General features: G+C 52.1%; 6 protein-coding genes across 6 annotated transcripts; 4 read left to right on the top strand and 2 right to left on the bottom strand.

Moving 5' to 3' along the window:
* Nucleotides 1–767: 767 nt before the first annotated feature.
* On the top strand, nucleotides 768–1,181 carry N7462_011147 (uncharacterized protein; the record flags this gene model as incomplete). The annotated part of the gene is made up of 1 exon (XM_057082861.1): nucleotides 768–1,181. The coding sequence occupies one exon, from the start codon at nucleotides 768–770 to the stop codon at nucleotides 1,179–1,181; it is 414 nt and encodes a 137-aa protein (XP_056928216.1).
* Nucleotides 1,182–1,962: 781 nt separating this feature from the next.
* On the top strand, nucleotides 1,963–3,837 carry N7462_011146 (putative phosphatidylinositol-3,4,5-trisphosphate 3-phosphatase; the record flags this gene model as incomplete). Its single annotated transcript, XM_057082860.1, has 1 exon — nucleotides 1,963–3,837. The coding sequence occupies one exon, from the start codon at nucleotides 1,963–1,965 to the stop codon at nucleotides 3,835–3,837; it is 1,875 nt and encodes a 624-aa protein (XP_056928215.1).
* An 870-nt stretch (nucleotides 3,838–4,707) lies between these two features.
* On the bottom strand, nucleotides 4,708–7,263 carry N7462_011145 (putative phospholipase A2 (PlaA); the record flags this gene model as incomplete). Its single annotated transcript, XM_057082859.1, has 1 exon — nucleotides 4,708–7,263. One exon carries the CDS (start codon nucleotides 7,261–7,263, stop codon nucleotides 4,708–4,710), a length of 2,556 nt encoding a protein of 851 aa, XP_056928214.1.
* A 112-nt stretch (nucleotides 7,264–7,375) lies between these two features.
* Nucleotides 7,376–9,392, top strand: N7462_011144 (EXO70 family protein; the record flags this gene model as incomplete). Its single annotated transcript, XM_057082858.1, has 3 exons — nucleotides 7,376–7,659; nucleotides 7,732–7,949; nucleotides 8,008–9,392. 3 exons carry the CDS (start codon nucleotides 7,376–7,378, stop codon nucleotides 9,390–9,392), a joined length of 1,887 nt encoding a protein of 628 aa, XP_056928213.1.
* A 271-nt stretch (nucleotides 9,393–9,663) lies between these two features.
* ade13 (adenylosuccinase ADE13) lies at nucleotides 9,664–11,779 on the top strand (the record flags this gene model as incomplete). The annotated part of the gene is made up of 9 exons (XM_057082857.1): nucleotides 9,664–9,715; nucleotides 9,821–9,907; nucleotides 10,031–10,758; nucleotides 10,829–10,945; nucleotides 10,999–11,071; nucleotides 11,150–11,228; nucleotides 11,304–11,310; nucleotides 11,378–11,435; nucleotides 11,529–11,779. The coding sequence occupies 9 exons, from the start codon at nucleotides 9,664–9,666 to the stop codon at nucleotides 11,777–11,779; spliced, it is 1,452 nt and encodes a 483-aa protein (XP_056928212.1).
* Nucleotides 11,780–13,852: 2,073 nt separating this feature from the next.
* N7462_011142 (uncharacterized protein) lies at nucleotides 13,853–14,188 on the bottom strand (the record flags this gene model as incomplete). Its single annotated transcript, XM_057082856.1, has 1 exon — nucleotides 13,853–14,188. The coding sequence occupies one exon, from the start codon at nucleotides 14,186–14,188 to the stop codon at nucleotides 13,853–13,855; it is 336 nt and encodes a 111-aa protein (XP_056928211.1).
* Between the last annotated feature and the right edge of the window lie 201 nt (nucleotides 14,189–14,389).

Genomic DNA, 14,389 nt, shown 5'->3' with positions numbered 1-14,389 from the left:
GTTTTGCCGAGCTTGGCGATCTGTAGGTTGTCTGTAAGAGCCGTTTCATTTATCCGCTCAGACCCATTAACCCAGAATGGTCCAGTTGTGGTGCTGCGAACCATAGGGCCTCCCTTTTCCAGTCCGCCCCACCCACTATAAATAGCGGGTGTCGTCTGAAACGCGCCTGGCTGTTGATCAGCAGCTTCGCTTGTCAGATAGTGAGACTTGGTCGCAGACTCCGACAGCAGCTCGTTTTTCGAGCGCCTCTTGTAGTCTCGAAAAGGGCGACTTGTGCCTCGATGGCATGAAAAGTAGGGTGAAATTTGAGTTTGAATGATCCCCTGAAACCCATCGAAAGCGCGATCGCCGTTGGTGGATTGGGGTGAAAGGAACGTAAGTGGAGGAGACGAAGTATTAACAGTGGTTGAAGCAAGTGGGGAAGAGAACAAACTATGGTTAGGTGTGGAGGCGTGGGAGTTTGGGGGGACTCGGGGAGTTCGGCAGATTGGGAGGTTTGGGAGGTTGGTAGTTCCAGGGTCTCGTCACTGGATCCGGGATCACTGGTTCACTTGAATTGCCCCCCTCGACTCTTTCAACCTCCCAACCTTTCGACGTCTCACTTTCTGTTATATAACCCGAATTTTCCTCTTTCTCTTCCCTTATCCCTTCCAATTGTACATTATCCACCACCTGTGTTTATAATTCATTCACACCTCTCGCGATAATATCCCATAACACCATAACACCCTAACACGCGCCCCTTATTATTAAACGCCACCGCCACCATGCGATTCACCACTCTCCTCCCAGCCCTGCTCTCCACCCTGAGCCTGACTAGCGCCCTCCCGAACGGCCAACCGTCAACCTGGCAAGCCACCAACTTTGAGTTGAACTGCTCCCCAGGCGGCTGTGGGTACCGCTTCAACATCACCGGCTCCAAGTCGGAAAACTCGCCCGCGTTCGCAACCTACTGCGATGGCATTACAGAAAACACCACTGTCTGTGCCGACTCCTCCATCACCGCGTACATCAAACCTTTGACCAATCCCACCTGGAATGTCAAGGTTCAGCATGAGTGGCATATCATCGAGGAGTCGACCAACTCCGAGCAGATCTATTGGCAGTCCGGCAATACCAATGTCACCGAGACCACCACGCAGTTCCAGATCAAGCCGAACGTCTTCTACGGCGTTGCCTAAGCTGCGAAGACACCTGTCTTGAACCACGTGCTTCCTTTCCTTCCCTTTGGCTTCTCTGTTCTGGTTGTTCCTTCCCTTTAATACGTTGGATTGGGAAGATATACCGGATTTTTTCTTCTTATCATGGTTCACCTTGCCGGGTCATCGCTCGCACGTTTCTCCTTCATGACCGGCGTTTGGGAAGATCTTGTGTTATTGTCGTCTAAGCTTGTTCGTTAATTGTTGTTGTTATGGGTGCAGCTGCTCCTCTATATTCGCTCTGCGAAAAGACAGCCCCTCCTCCTCCTCCATTGAGGGTAGTTTCATGTGCAGGGGCCTATCTAGTCTATAGCTTATGAAGCAATATAAAACATATCGCTGACGAGCTCACTCTAGCGATTTCAAGAGGAATCTTGACGTTTCGTGAACGTCCTCGAAGAAGCGCAATGTGGTGTTATAAATGAAGCTCCAATTGTCAAATTGATGCCTTGAATATCGTCCTTGCTCGTGTCAATTATAATAAGAAATGCTGAAAAATGTGAATATATTCTCGATAGTTTTCAATGAGGCTACTTCAGAGCTTCCGACTCTAACCTGTGTCTCCTGGTAGCGCCGTGACATCATCGGCTGCGCCTCCAAGCGGCCCGTTGTGCGACCGCCAACAAACAAGTTGGAGGCTCCCTTAAACCGTCATGATGCACTAATCGCGCGCAGATTGCATCTATAACCTCCGATAATCTACCCCATGTTCCGGGCCTGACAGAAACTTCCGCGAGCTTGAGGTTCTCGACTCGCGCAAAGCATGGTAAAGAAACTCTTCCTAGCCACCCTTGAGCGGAGTCACCGAAAGCTCACCCCAACCTTACCGCAGTCCTCCATCCTCCGCCAAATTGTTGCGGGCCCTCGACAGCAGCATCCAGAGGCCGGATTGGACCTGTGCTACGTGACTGAAAATAGTACGACCATCCGTCTGACCCTACCCACCTGCCTCGCCCCATCGGGACCTAGGTTTCTAACGTTCAAACTAACGTGCCCTGCCTGCGCAGTCATCGCAACCTCAGGCCCATCCGCAACCTACCCACAACGCGCATACCGCAACCCTCTAGATGCACTTGTGAACTTCCTTGACTCGAAGCATGGCACGAATTGGTGTATCTGGGAATTCCGTGCCGAGGGCACTGGATACCCGGACTCGGAGGTGTACGGGCGCATCCACCACTTCCCCTGGCCAGACCACCACCCACCCCCCTTTGCGCTGATCCCAAATATCATGGGCAGCATGCGGAACTGGCTGCACCGTCTGGATGAAAAGGATAAATCAGATACAGACGAGGGAGACGACAAGACCAAGAAGCGCGTCGCGGTCGTCCATTGCAAGGCGGGTAAGGGCCGCAGCGGCACTGTTGCGACGGGATACCTTATCAGCCAGGAAGGGTGGAAGAAAGAAGACGCGCTGCGCCGCTTCACGGAGCGGCGCATGCGGGCAAATTTCGGGAATGGCGTGAGCATCCCGAGTCAGTTGCGGTATGTTGAGTACATTGACAGATGGACGAACGAGCTCGGAAAGCAGTATATCGAGCGGCCGGTGGAAGTCCTCGAGATTCACACCTGGGGGCTTCGCGACGGCGTCAAGGTTGCAGTGGAGGGGTATGTGGATGAAGGCAAGAAGATCAAGTGCTTTCACCTGTTCCACCGCAATGAGCGCACAGTGGTCGAGGCGGCGGAAACCCCAGCCACATCGTCTACATCCTCGAGCAAGGACCGAGGTAATGGGGACGATACGGGCAAAGAAGGGAAATCCAAGACTTGGTCGCCGTCAGTCTCGCAGTCAGATACTTCGAGCACGGCGTCTGAACTCACACGTCGCTCTACGACCTCGCCCAACATGTCCGCCGTAATTTTTCGCCCAGCCAAGCCGCTTGTTGTGGCCGGGTCGGACATCAATATTGATTTCGAGCGCCGCAGCAAGGCTTCCTACACTGGCTTTGCCATGGTGACATCTGTCGCGCATGTTTGGTTCAATGCGTTCTTTGAAGGCGGACATGAACACGATTCCGGTGTTTTCGAGACTGAATGGGACGCAATGGATGGCATCAAAGGCAGCGCAAAGAAAGGCATCCGCGCATTTGAGCGCCTCAAGGTTGTGTGGCGGTATCCGTCCCTAGAGCAAGGCGCTGGAATAGATACAGCTGCGACGACCGGTAGACCTATCAGCGAGCCAAAGCCAGGCGAGCCCATCCAGGAAAGCCACCCTGCTGATTGGCGAGGGAAAAAATCAACGAACAAGCAAGAAAATCTTCCACGAAGGACGACTACAGATTTGGAAAAGGAGAGTTCACCAATTACTACGGACTCACGTACTTCAGATAAAACTTCCGAACCGGGGGGTGCCAGCACTGGTGGTATCGGGTCGACTTTATTAGCCGTTGGCGCTGGATCTTTGCATGAACTGGAACGGCAGCTGGGCCTACGCAAGCAAACAGATGAAAGCAAAGATGTGAGCTTGGCAGGCAGCGACAACGACGTACCATCGACAACCGATGAGGAGGGTCGAGCGAGGAGGGCTAAGACTGGGCAGCAGAAACCCGAAGGAAATGGAGATCTAGAAGGCGTGCAGTCATACTTTATGAAAACTGGAGGTGGTGAGGATGAGAGCAAGACCCAGGCCGCTGTCTAGTTGGGAGGCTGATGTAACATACTAGCTGCTCGCTAAGTATAACGACCAGACCCTTCAATCTATATAATCAAACTCAGTTCATATGTCACGGATGGTTGTCAGACGCTTCACTTTTAATCCCATACACGCAATTCACATTTTTGAACTCTTCCATCTCTTTTTTAGTACAATCCTGAATGATTATAATGCGGGGTGGTTGAGGGCCCAAACTGGCGATGACCAACTCTCTCGGCTCTCGACTCTACAATCAATTTGTCAAAACCAATTAATAACACCGCAAGCTGAAGCACTGGTCCTCTCCTGTTAAACAGCAAGTAATCTCGGTTGAATACAATAAGCCACCATATGATCCCGGCACCACGATATGACTGGTGACTAGTCTCTCAAATGAAAGGTCTCATCTGAAACTCCAGCACCCCAAAAAGATGCCCAGCGCCCTATCGGAACAAGCAAGTATATAAGCCTTACTTCTGGAGTATTAAAATTCCATCGGCAAAGTTAATATCAATGACAATATAGACATTGGCTTGGGGAACTGGAGGCTGGATAGACTGGGAAACACGGTGTTGGTCGAGACACTCGATTATCATAACTTGTTCGCGTCTGATAAATTATTTGTCTGGATGATCTGTTCCAAGAGATTTTTGATGGCTGATACTTAGAGCTAGTTTAAGAATTAGGATCAGGTATGTTTATTCCATTTAATGCAAAGTGATACTGAGGTATATGGCCAGAGGCATGAGCGTTCTAACTCTTTAAAAACCGGCTTCAAATCCAAGAAGCAGAAATCAAGGTAAACAAAAGGAAAAATGCAATGCAACGAACACCATAGCACAAAACGCCCATCAACATACACCAATAGTTATGCTTCTACAGAGGCACAAACCCCTCCATTCGCTTTCGGGATTCTTCTTCTTCCCGACGCAATCGATCAGACTTCTTCCGTTCATACACAGCCCGCACAACACGACGAACTTGGTCTTCACCCTGCGAAAAGTTCGCCTTTGCTAGTCCGACCACTGAATCGATTTGTTCTGGGGTGTAGATAAAATTCCATGTTGACAGGAAATCGTTGACATCAGGATCAATGGAGTTCGGATGGGGCACCACTGGCGGGGTTGTATCTTTAGACTGCGAGTCGTTTTGTTGGATAGAATGAGCGGCGGCGAGTGGACGAGTTTTAGGAGTAGGTGGTAAATCAGGCGCAGAAGGGTTAGGAATGAGCGGGAAGTAGACAACAGCGATACCTGCGTCAGGCCGCATAAGATGGAAATCGGACTCGGAATGATCGTCAGCCTTTTCAGGATGGAAAAGCCTCTTAGATGGTGGGGGTTCATCCTTGGAGACTCTTTCCTCCTTTGTCCCAACCCAGACATTGCAGTACCCCAAATCTGTATCAGTTGGACCGTCTGAATTCGAGACACTCTGTAGGTTTTGAGCACCGGAAACTTTCTCGTTCACTTTCTCTTCTGTAATGTTTTGCGGCTCACGGAGAGCTCTCTCTGTTTCTTCTAAGCTCTCATTTCCCCTCGGCCATCCAGCACCAATAGGCCAGCCTTTTATGCCTCGCTGTCGAGCATAACCGTCCACAACGGAGAGCCAGTTCTCACGCTTAATATCAGCAGAGGCGTCAAAAGCAACAATGACGTCGACGTCTCGTCCAGGCCGGATGAGAGGATAGATAGGCAAATTGTTACTCATGCCGGCATCCATAAGGCGCAAGTGACGATCTTTGAAAATCGACTCGGGGCATGATTCTGGCAGTTGGTCTTTCATCCCCATGACATAGTTGGGAATAGCAGCAGGATCAATGGGATGTACTCGAACAAGATCCTTGTTCTTGCCTTGAATGAGGGAGTCAATTCCACCGAAGCCAGTAAGTCCTTTCACGAGAGGTCGAATCTCTTTGTAGTAATGTGATAAGGTTGCACAGAATGCGCTGCCCCAAATCCCCATCAGTCCTGGGACTCGGAGCTCCGGGATGGGATAGCCTCCAGCAGGAATTTCATTATAACCGGCATTAAAGTGCCGTCCCAGTGCCCATGTGGGGATCCCAGCATTTAGCTCCTCGCAAAAGAATTCGTAGGGAGTGAACTCGAACCACTGAAACCACGATTCGCTCTTTGCTTCTCTCATAATGTCTTCAGGTGTTGGGTGACCATTGCTCTTTTCATGCTCTTCTTCCTCGATTAAAGGTATTTCATGTCGGACTGCCGTATAGATAGGCAGTGGGTGAGCCCCACTGAGAAGATTATCGCGTTGATTCGATATTTTGAGATCCCGATCAGAGACCCCTAGTTCGCCGCGAGGGACTAATAGTCGGGCAGCAAGCAGAAGGCCGTAGATATCTACCAGTCCAAAATCTGCACCAGGGTCTCCCTTAAGCTTCTCAACTAATCCACTGAGAAGATACTTGTTGGTCGGCGCATTGGTCAACAAGTTGAGCGCCTTCGGGGGGAATGCGATATGCACCCCCAGCCGGCTCTTCAGGTGATCAACAAGCTTGTTGAAGTCTCTACCTGTTATAGATGAATGGTAGAGAGTCTGCAACCAGCAACTTCCACTGACTCCTGCAGTGTATGTTACACAGTCCCACAGTCCGGCTTCTTGCGCAGCCAGGTAGGATCCGGTGCCTGCAACCAGGGCACGGAGCCCACCTCCCGAGCCGCACATGGCAATGACAGGCACATCCTCAGGATTGATATCTTCTTCTGGAATATCAAGGTAGGATGCCAATGCATTCACCGCGTGTTGCTGCCTCTTTTTCCTGAATTCCTGCTCCTCCTTGCAGAGATCGCCACTTACCCGGACCTTGGCGTCTTGTAAGATCTCGGGATTGATCTCGGGATCGTGTGCCTCCTTCCAAATATCATCTGCGAGGGAGCCGGGGGCCAATGAGAGCTCCCGCTGGAGCTTTTGAGCTGTTGCAGGTAGCAGTCGCGCCCAGTCGGGTACAATGTAGTTGGTGAGGCCCCCAATATCTCCCCACTCCCCACCTCCAACAGTATGCTTGACTTCATCGAGCTTTTGGACAATTTTGATCCAAATTGACCCCGGATCGTTGGTCTCGGGACCCTTCTTCTTTTCCCAGGAGGAGCTTCGTGGCTCCGAATCGGCCTCGTGCCGTGCAGGGCCGATAGTAAAGTGGGCTTTGTGGGGAAGGCGTCTGTTCCACTCTCCCGCCGTGTAGGCAGCAAGAGCTGCAGGAGGAACTGTCCAGCGGAGGCGTGAGGCCCTCATCGCACCCATTGTGACGAGGGGGAAGACAGAGGATGAAGCTTCGAGGTGCATGGCATGGACCAAGCCATTGGCAGGCGACCATTGGTTCTTGTCTCCCCGCGACTCGGAGCATAACGTCATATCATGTGATATTGCGGAAAACAGACGGGCCGATGAGCCCACTTTGGGACTAGTGCGAACACCCATCCGGGGCCGAGCTTATCGACCTGCTGTGGACAAACACTCGTGGACCCCACACCGAAGAGACATGACGGCTCCTGGCGACTCGGCCTTGCATCTTTTCTGCGACTGAGAGACCATGGTGGCCCCTAGGAATACAGCCTACGCTGAGGAGAGCGCGGAGGTGGAGGTACTCTATGCCAACCTTGAAAAGCTCAACCGGCTCACCAAGAAAATCCAAGGCTCCCTGGTGCGCCTGGAGACCAGTGGCAAGGTCGTGAAAGAAGCCATTGGGCCCATTTACAGCAACACACAATCCCTGCAAATTACAAACAGCAATATCGACAAGGTCAATGATGCCATCGACCGACTACGCCAGCCTCTCGACGCGAAAAGTCGGGAAGAAGGCATCATCCGCGCAGGGTAAGATCCGTTCCAACCAGCTTTCGAACTGCACATTATTTGAGAGCTACTAACATGATTCAATTCGCATAGGCCGCAGAGTGGTGGTGTTCCACAATATCTATCGGCAATGAAGCGCGTTGAGAAAGCGCTGGTCGACCTCAACACGACAAATCTCCGGTCGAATCAAAACGCAGTGGCCGATTTCACCTCGCTACTGAACACAGGAAATACCAAGCTACAAGAATTGCTCCGGTCTGAGCTGAGGCAGCACGTTACGCCAATCGAGCCATTGCACTATCTTACAAAGGGTGAGGCTGCGTAGACTACTCTTTAGGAAAACGAATGACTGACTCGAGTTTTCTATAGAGCTCCCGTTTCCATCCATCCCCGACAGCACTATCTCAGACCTTGCACCGCTATGCTCAGCAATTGGGTCAGCATCGGCTCACGGTCCCCAGCGCGGCAAAGGCGAGAACCCAGCACTTAAGATATACGCTGAAGTACGCGGCCCGTATATCACTGCCAGCTTGCAGAACCTTTCTATTGCATCTCTCAATACAGTCAAGAGACGGCCTACCGATGGCCCATATAAGCAAGGCACTAATGGAATCGGAATCTACACGAATGCATTAGAGGGCTTTATCACAACGGAGCATGACATACTCTCGCAAATATTCACGGCTGACCAGCGCGGCGACGCGCTGCATGCTGCATTCCTGCCCGCAATGTCAGAATATTCCAAAACCTTGCGCGAATTGAATCAGTATATTAAGGCGAACCTGATGACGGATTGTTTTCTTGCGTTCGAAATCATCGAAATCGTCACAGCGATGTCATACCGTATTGACTCGAAGACTGCAGAATTGAAAATCCTCCTCATCGAGGCCCTACGCCCTATCCGTGAGACAGCCAAGTCATCGCTATCAGAGTTGCTCGAGGAAACCAAGCGCAAAGCTGCCAATGCCACCTTGCCCCCCGACGGCGGATCGGTTCCTCTGGTGGATGAAGTGATGAGCGCATTGGCCACCTTGACCGGGTACTCGGGGCCCCTGGCCTCTATATTAACATCCCTTGGAGATGGAAACTGGCGCTCCAACTCAAATACCTCCGGCACAGCCCCCCTGGATGTTGGCCCCGACAGTGGCACTCTTCTCTCCCACTTTATCCTCGACATGATAGAGGCCTTGATGACTTCACTAGAGGCTCGTGGGCGAACTTTTCATCGTTCAAAGGCCGCGCTGGGCGTCTTCTTGTCCAACGTATTCTGCGTTGTTGATCGGGCCATCCGCCAAAGTCCCGAGCTGGCGCGTTATCTTGGTGCCCCGGACAGCATCAACCGAATCGACTCCTTCCGCAAACGTGCAACCTCGACTTATCTAGATGCTTGGAAGGAGACCTCTCAATTTTTGCTAGATGTCCAGTATACTTCCCGTAGCGGAGCACGGCCAAGCTCGGGCGGCGCGGTGGATTCTAGCGCCATTGTCAAGACTCTGTCATCGCGCGACCGGGACGCGATCAAGGAAAAGTTCAAGTCTTTCAACGCGAGCTTCGATGATATGGTTTCCCGGCACAAGAATATCCATATGGAGCGGGAAGTGCGATCTGTGCTTGGTCGAGAGTTGCAGGCTGTTCTTGAGCCTCTGTATTCTCGTTTCTACGATCGCTATGTTGAGATCGATAAAGGTCGTGGCAAGTATATCAAGTACGACAAGGCCAGTCTTGCCGTGCAGCTGGCTCAGCTGTCGTCCTAGACTCCTCGACCCATTCTTACCTTCATAGTCTTCCCAGCTAGCAAATAATACCATAATGAAACCTACCGGATAAACCCTTTGCGCAGGCATTCTACATTTCCATAGTATACACGTGACCTGTGGCCCCACGTCGCCGCGATAACGTGATAAGCCCCGCTAAACCCGGCCGCGCAGCAAAATTTCCTAGATCGCACACTTCTTCGTCCTTGTCTCTACAGTCGATCCTGTTGCTCAATTCGTCTCTCGGGTACTTCCGAAAAGACTCGGCATCATGTCCGCTAACAACGATGTCTACCAGACCCCCCTCAACTCGCGTTACGCGAGTAAGTCCTTCGTCCCGCCACCCGCCCAATTGAGGGGACCCCCCTCCAAATCCGGGGAGTGACTCGATAGCTAACGAGAGGGCTCTTTGACGTCCAATGGAATAGGCACTGAGATGAAATATCTTTTTTCTCCTCGCATGCGTTTCTCGACCTGGCGTAAGCTGTGGATCTGGCTCGCCGAGTCTCAGAAAGGTACGATCACCATATAGATTGGGATATGTATGTAGATGTAGGGGCAAAGCCCGACATCGGACGTCAAAGTTGGCACACATAAACATGGCAAACATATCGATTGACTGACATGTGCTTTAATAGAGCTTGGCCTGCCGATCACCGATGAGGCCCTTGAGCAGATGAAAGCCCACGCCACCATCCAGGACGACGAGTTCCAGGTTGCCGCCGAGGAGGAGAAGCGCCGGAGACACGATGTCATGGCTCACGTCCACGCCTTTGGCCAGGTTGCTCCCGCCGCGGCTGGCATTATCCACTGGGGTGCCACCTCGTGCTACTGCACTGACAACGCCGATCTGATCCTGCTCCGGGATGGTCTCGACATCCTCATCCCCAAGCTGGCTGTCGTCATTGATAAGCTGTCCCAGTTCGCCCAGGAGTACAAGGACCTTCCTTGCCTGGGTTTTACCCATGGTCAGCCTGCCCAACTGGTTACCGTCGGCAAGCGCGCCTGTCTGTGGATTCAGGATCTGCTGATGGACCTGCGCAACCTCGAGCGTGCCCGCGATGACCTTCGCTTCCGTGGTGTCAAGGGCACCACTGGTACCCAGGCTTCCTTCCTGCAGATCTTTGAGGGTGACCACGCTAAGGTCGAGAAGCTCGACGAGCTTGTCACCGAGAAGGCTGGCTTCAGCTCCGCCTTCATCATCTCCAGTCAGACTTACTCTCGTAAGATCGATGTGGACGTCGCCAACGCACTTGGCTCCTTCGGTTCCACCTGCGAGCGTATCGGTATTGACATCCGCCACCTGGCTATGCTTAAGGAGGTTGAGGAGCCATTTGAGAAGGACCAGATTGGCAGCAGTGCCATGGTAAGCAAGTTTCTTTGAAATCATGACGGGGGATCCGATCCCCGCTAACTGTTTTTGTTTTTCTTTTTAGGCTTACAAGCGTAACCCTATGCGCTCTGAACGTCTGTGCTCGCTCGGCCGCCACCTCCAGAACCTGCCCAAGGATGCCCTGGATACCTACTCCGCCCAGTGGTTCGAGCGCTCTCTGGTAAGTGTTTGCTTCTTGAATTGATCTGAGTCTGCCATATTAATATAAAATAGGATGACAGCGCTATCCGTCGTATCAGCATTCCGGAGCTCTACCTCTCCGCTGATGCCTGTCTCATTCTTCTGAGTACGTCCAAATCTAATGAAAATGAAAAAAATAAAAAATAAAAAATAAAAAGGAGAAAATATTAACATGCGCCTCCAGACAACGTTACCTCCGGCTTCGTTGTCTACCCCGAAGTCATCAAGCGCCGCGTCAATGACGAGCTGCCCTTCATGGCAACGTGAGTTTCCCTCCCAATTTCTCCCATTTCTATTTCATTAAATCGGCAATCTAACTCTTGTTCTTTGGTTTCTAGTGAGAACGTAAGCATCTAATCACCCCTTTCAGCGGACTCACTCGAATATCGTAGCTAACACCTACTTCTTCTAGGTTATCATGGCCTGCGTGAAGAAGGGCCTTTCTCGCCAAGATGCCCACGAAGAGATCCGTAAGTGACAACACAACTCTCGCCCTCTCCTCCCACCAACACCCATTATATACATATTCCCATCTAACACCTATCCCCTCTTCCTCTTTCTAGGCGTCCTCTCCCACCAAGCCGCCGACAACGTCAAGAAGCAGGGCAAGGACAACGACCTGCTCGACCGCATCCGCCGCACCGCCTTCTTCAACCCCATCCTGCCCGAGCTGGACAGCCTCCTCGACGCCCGCACCTTCGTCGGCCGTGCCCCGCAGCAGGTCGAGAAGTTCACCGCCACCGAGGTTGCGGCCGCGCTGAAGCCGTACGCTGCGCACGTCGCGAAGGCCGAGACCTCCGCTCTGCACGTTTAGGTGAGAGCATCTGCGATGTCGAGACTACCCTGCCGAGGCGGAGAGGAGAGGTGGCCATGGAAGTCCAAGTTGTAAAAAGAAAGGAAGAGGGGCAGGAGGAAAAACAAAAGGAAAGGAAAGGGAAAGGAACTGAGCAAACAGGGTTTCTTGGGGAACAGATGATGACCTGGACTCTGCGATATAAAGGGCTGGAGTTGTGTTTGTGTGAGTGTGCATATGGGGCTAGTTATACGAGCTATGAAATGAGAATCTAGATCTTTTGTTATTATCCATTGTCTTGTCACATAATACCTAGGTCGTTTCCGGGAAAGTATTTGGGGAGGTGGGAAGAGATGGGTGGGTGAGGGGGAGTATATGATACGACTGGTTACAGAAGTGCTCAGTTTCTTCATGTCTGCCCCCCTCGCCCCACCCACCCCTCTGGTGTATATCTTACGCATATTACGAGGGTGCATGAGTCAGTGACATCGGCAATTATCGATTAAGATATGGACGAAGCGACGAGGACCAACCCATTCTAAGGTAAGGAGTAAAAAGCTCAGCATGCAAAGTCAAAGTAGAAGTCATAGGAACATGTCACGGAGGATGTATAACCAAATATGATGATTCATGATAGATGATCGATGGAGCGAGACTGGAATATCAAACAGACGCTCGTCGAGAAATGCATTTGAATGGTGATGCAAAGCTGGAAAAGATAAAATGAAAAACGAATGAAAAAAATGAAGAATGAAAGGTGAAACGCTATGCAGGAAAGAAAGCCAAAAAGAAAAAAAATGCGGGGAAAGGAGGAAAAAAATCCAAAAAAAAGTAGATGAAAAGAAAAGGAAAGAAATTTTGGTCAGGGAAGAAACCTGGAGAAATATACCGGATGAATCACACCAGACAGGCTGCTCGGAGATTTTGATCAGGAAGAAAAAGGAATACCGGTTTATTGGGCAGCAAGGGCAACGCTTCGGGCATGCAGAATACAACATGCAATGGGAAGGTGGCATAAAAAAGAAGGAAGAGTCGGCATGGGATTATCCCCGAACAGGTATTTGGAAGGACGAAGGGCAAGAAAACGATCAAAAGAGGACAAACAAGGGAATTGGTCCCACTTCAGGATTGCCTGCAGAGAAGTTGATCGCCGGAGGGGGCCACGTCTGGAGGGCCACCACGATCGTCGCTTGCAGGACGGTCGAGCCCCCGGCCGATGGGGGCTTGAGATTTTCAGATCGCCTGTCAGGCTGCACGGTTGCATAATCGCACACAAATTTCATTCTGGGCCCCGGATGCATGCTGACCGGGCCCGCGCAAGAGTGTGGTTCCAGGAGGGTCAACTGGAGGTGAAGCGGGAAAAGGTCGAATCCAGGTGGCCAGGCGATGATGTCCTCACATTCGGAAATGTACAGAGATCGTTGTCGGCCCGCAATGACGTTTTGTATGGTTTTTTTTTTTTTTTTCTTCTCGGAGAAGACCGTCGGACTGATCTAGTTCTTCGTTCGCGTCTCCTTTGGGAGCCCTGGGGTACGTAGTGTGCGCCACGGTCCCTTCCGATTCCATCTAACATGTCCGTGAACAAGCGGGGGCTCTGACACAGACCCAGGAGCCTCGCTAGAACCTCCGACTGGAAGCATTGCCGCCGAGGGGGTCCGCAAGATTTGAACAGTCCTGCAGGCGGCCCAATATGTGTGTCTTGCCCGCCGAGGCCCGTTCAGCATCGCTGGACGGGAGTGAAGCGGCGTATCACGACTGGTCCTCTCCCTGGACACTGTCATCATGCCACGATTACACTGTAACCACGGGCAACCATAACCTCCGAGCGGTCGGCCCTACACGGCCTGTCTCCACGAGAATCCAGTGTGGATAGGATGAAGAGGCGGGAGTCAGACCACTCATCCTCCGACATGCCCTTCAAACCCGACGACTGAAGTAGTCCAGACTCATATCCCCCCACCTTCTCTCGTTTCGTTCAGTCCTCATTGCTTTCTCGCCCTCATGCCGGCCCAGACTCGATACATTTCCCCAATGCTTCCCGACCTCGCGATCCCCCGTCTTCCCTTTTCGTCACTCCGGGCCCACGAGCCCAGCTCATTCATCCCCGCGGCCGGGCGGACTGGACTCGGACGGGGTGAAGGGAAGATAGAACAGGTCACGAATCAACCAGAGGATGTAGAGCACGCCGAGCACCCACAGCGAGGCCATGAGCTTGTACGTCGACGAACGCCAAGTGACGCGTCGGATCAGACGACGGCCATTGGGACCCTCGATGGGTCCGCGCCGAGGAGGTGCTCCTCCTCCTAGCGCCGGGGCTGCTGCTGGTGCTGCCGCGGCCGCGGCCGGAGGCATTTGCACCTTCTGGGAGGAGAACGGGTAGGCCAGAGCCTCGTTCATGGGCTCACTGTGGGATGTTCGACGACGAGACATTGTCACTGGTCGGCTCTGTCTTGTGGTCTTTGGTATCACTTTTGGAACCCCGCGTCTTCCGGGACTTGGTACTTTTGGGACTGAGGGCTGATTGCTTGTGTAGTAAGGGGAAGGGGAAGAGTGTGTCTCGGGGAAGGAAAAGAACAGCGATACCAAATGGGATCCCGGAAAGCGACCAAAGGAGAGGTGAAGCAACGACAG

This window comes from Penicillium macrosclerotiorum (assembly GCF_028827735.1).
Source record: "Penicillium macrosclerotiorum strain IBT 26536 chromosome Unknown utg000011l_segment0_segment0, whole genome shotgun sequence".
In the NCBI taxonomy this organism is placed as follows: domain Eukaryota; kingdom Fungi; phylum Ascomycota; class Eurotiomycetes; order Eurotiales; family Aspergillaceae; genus Penicillium; species Penicillium macrosclerotiorum.
The sequence above is the reverse complement of the archived record's forward strand: the minus strand, read 5'-3'. Positions and strand labels throughout refer to the sequence as shown.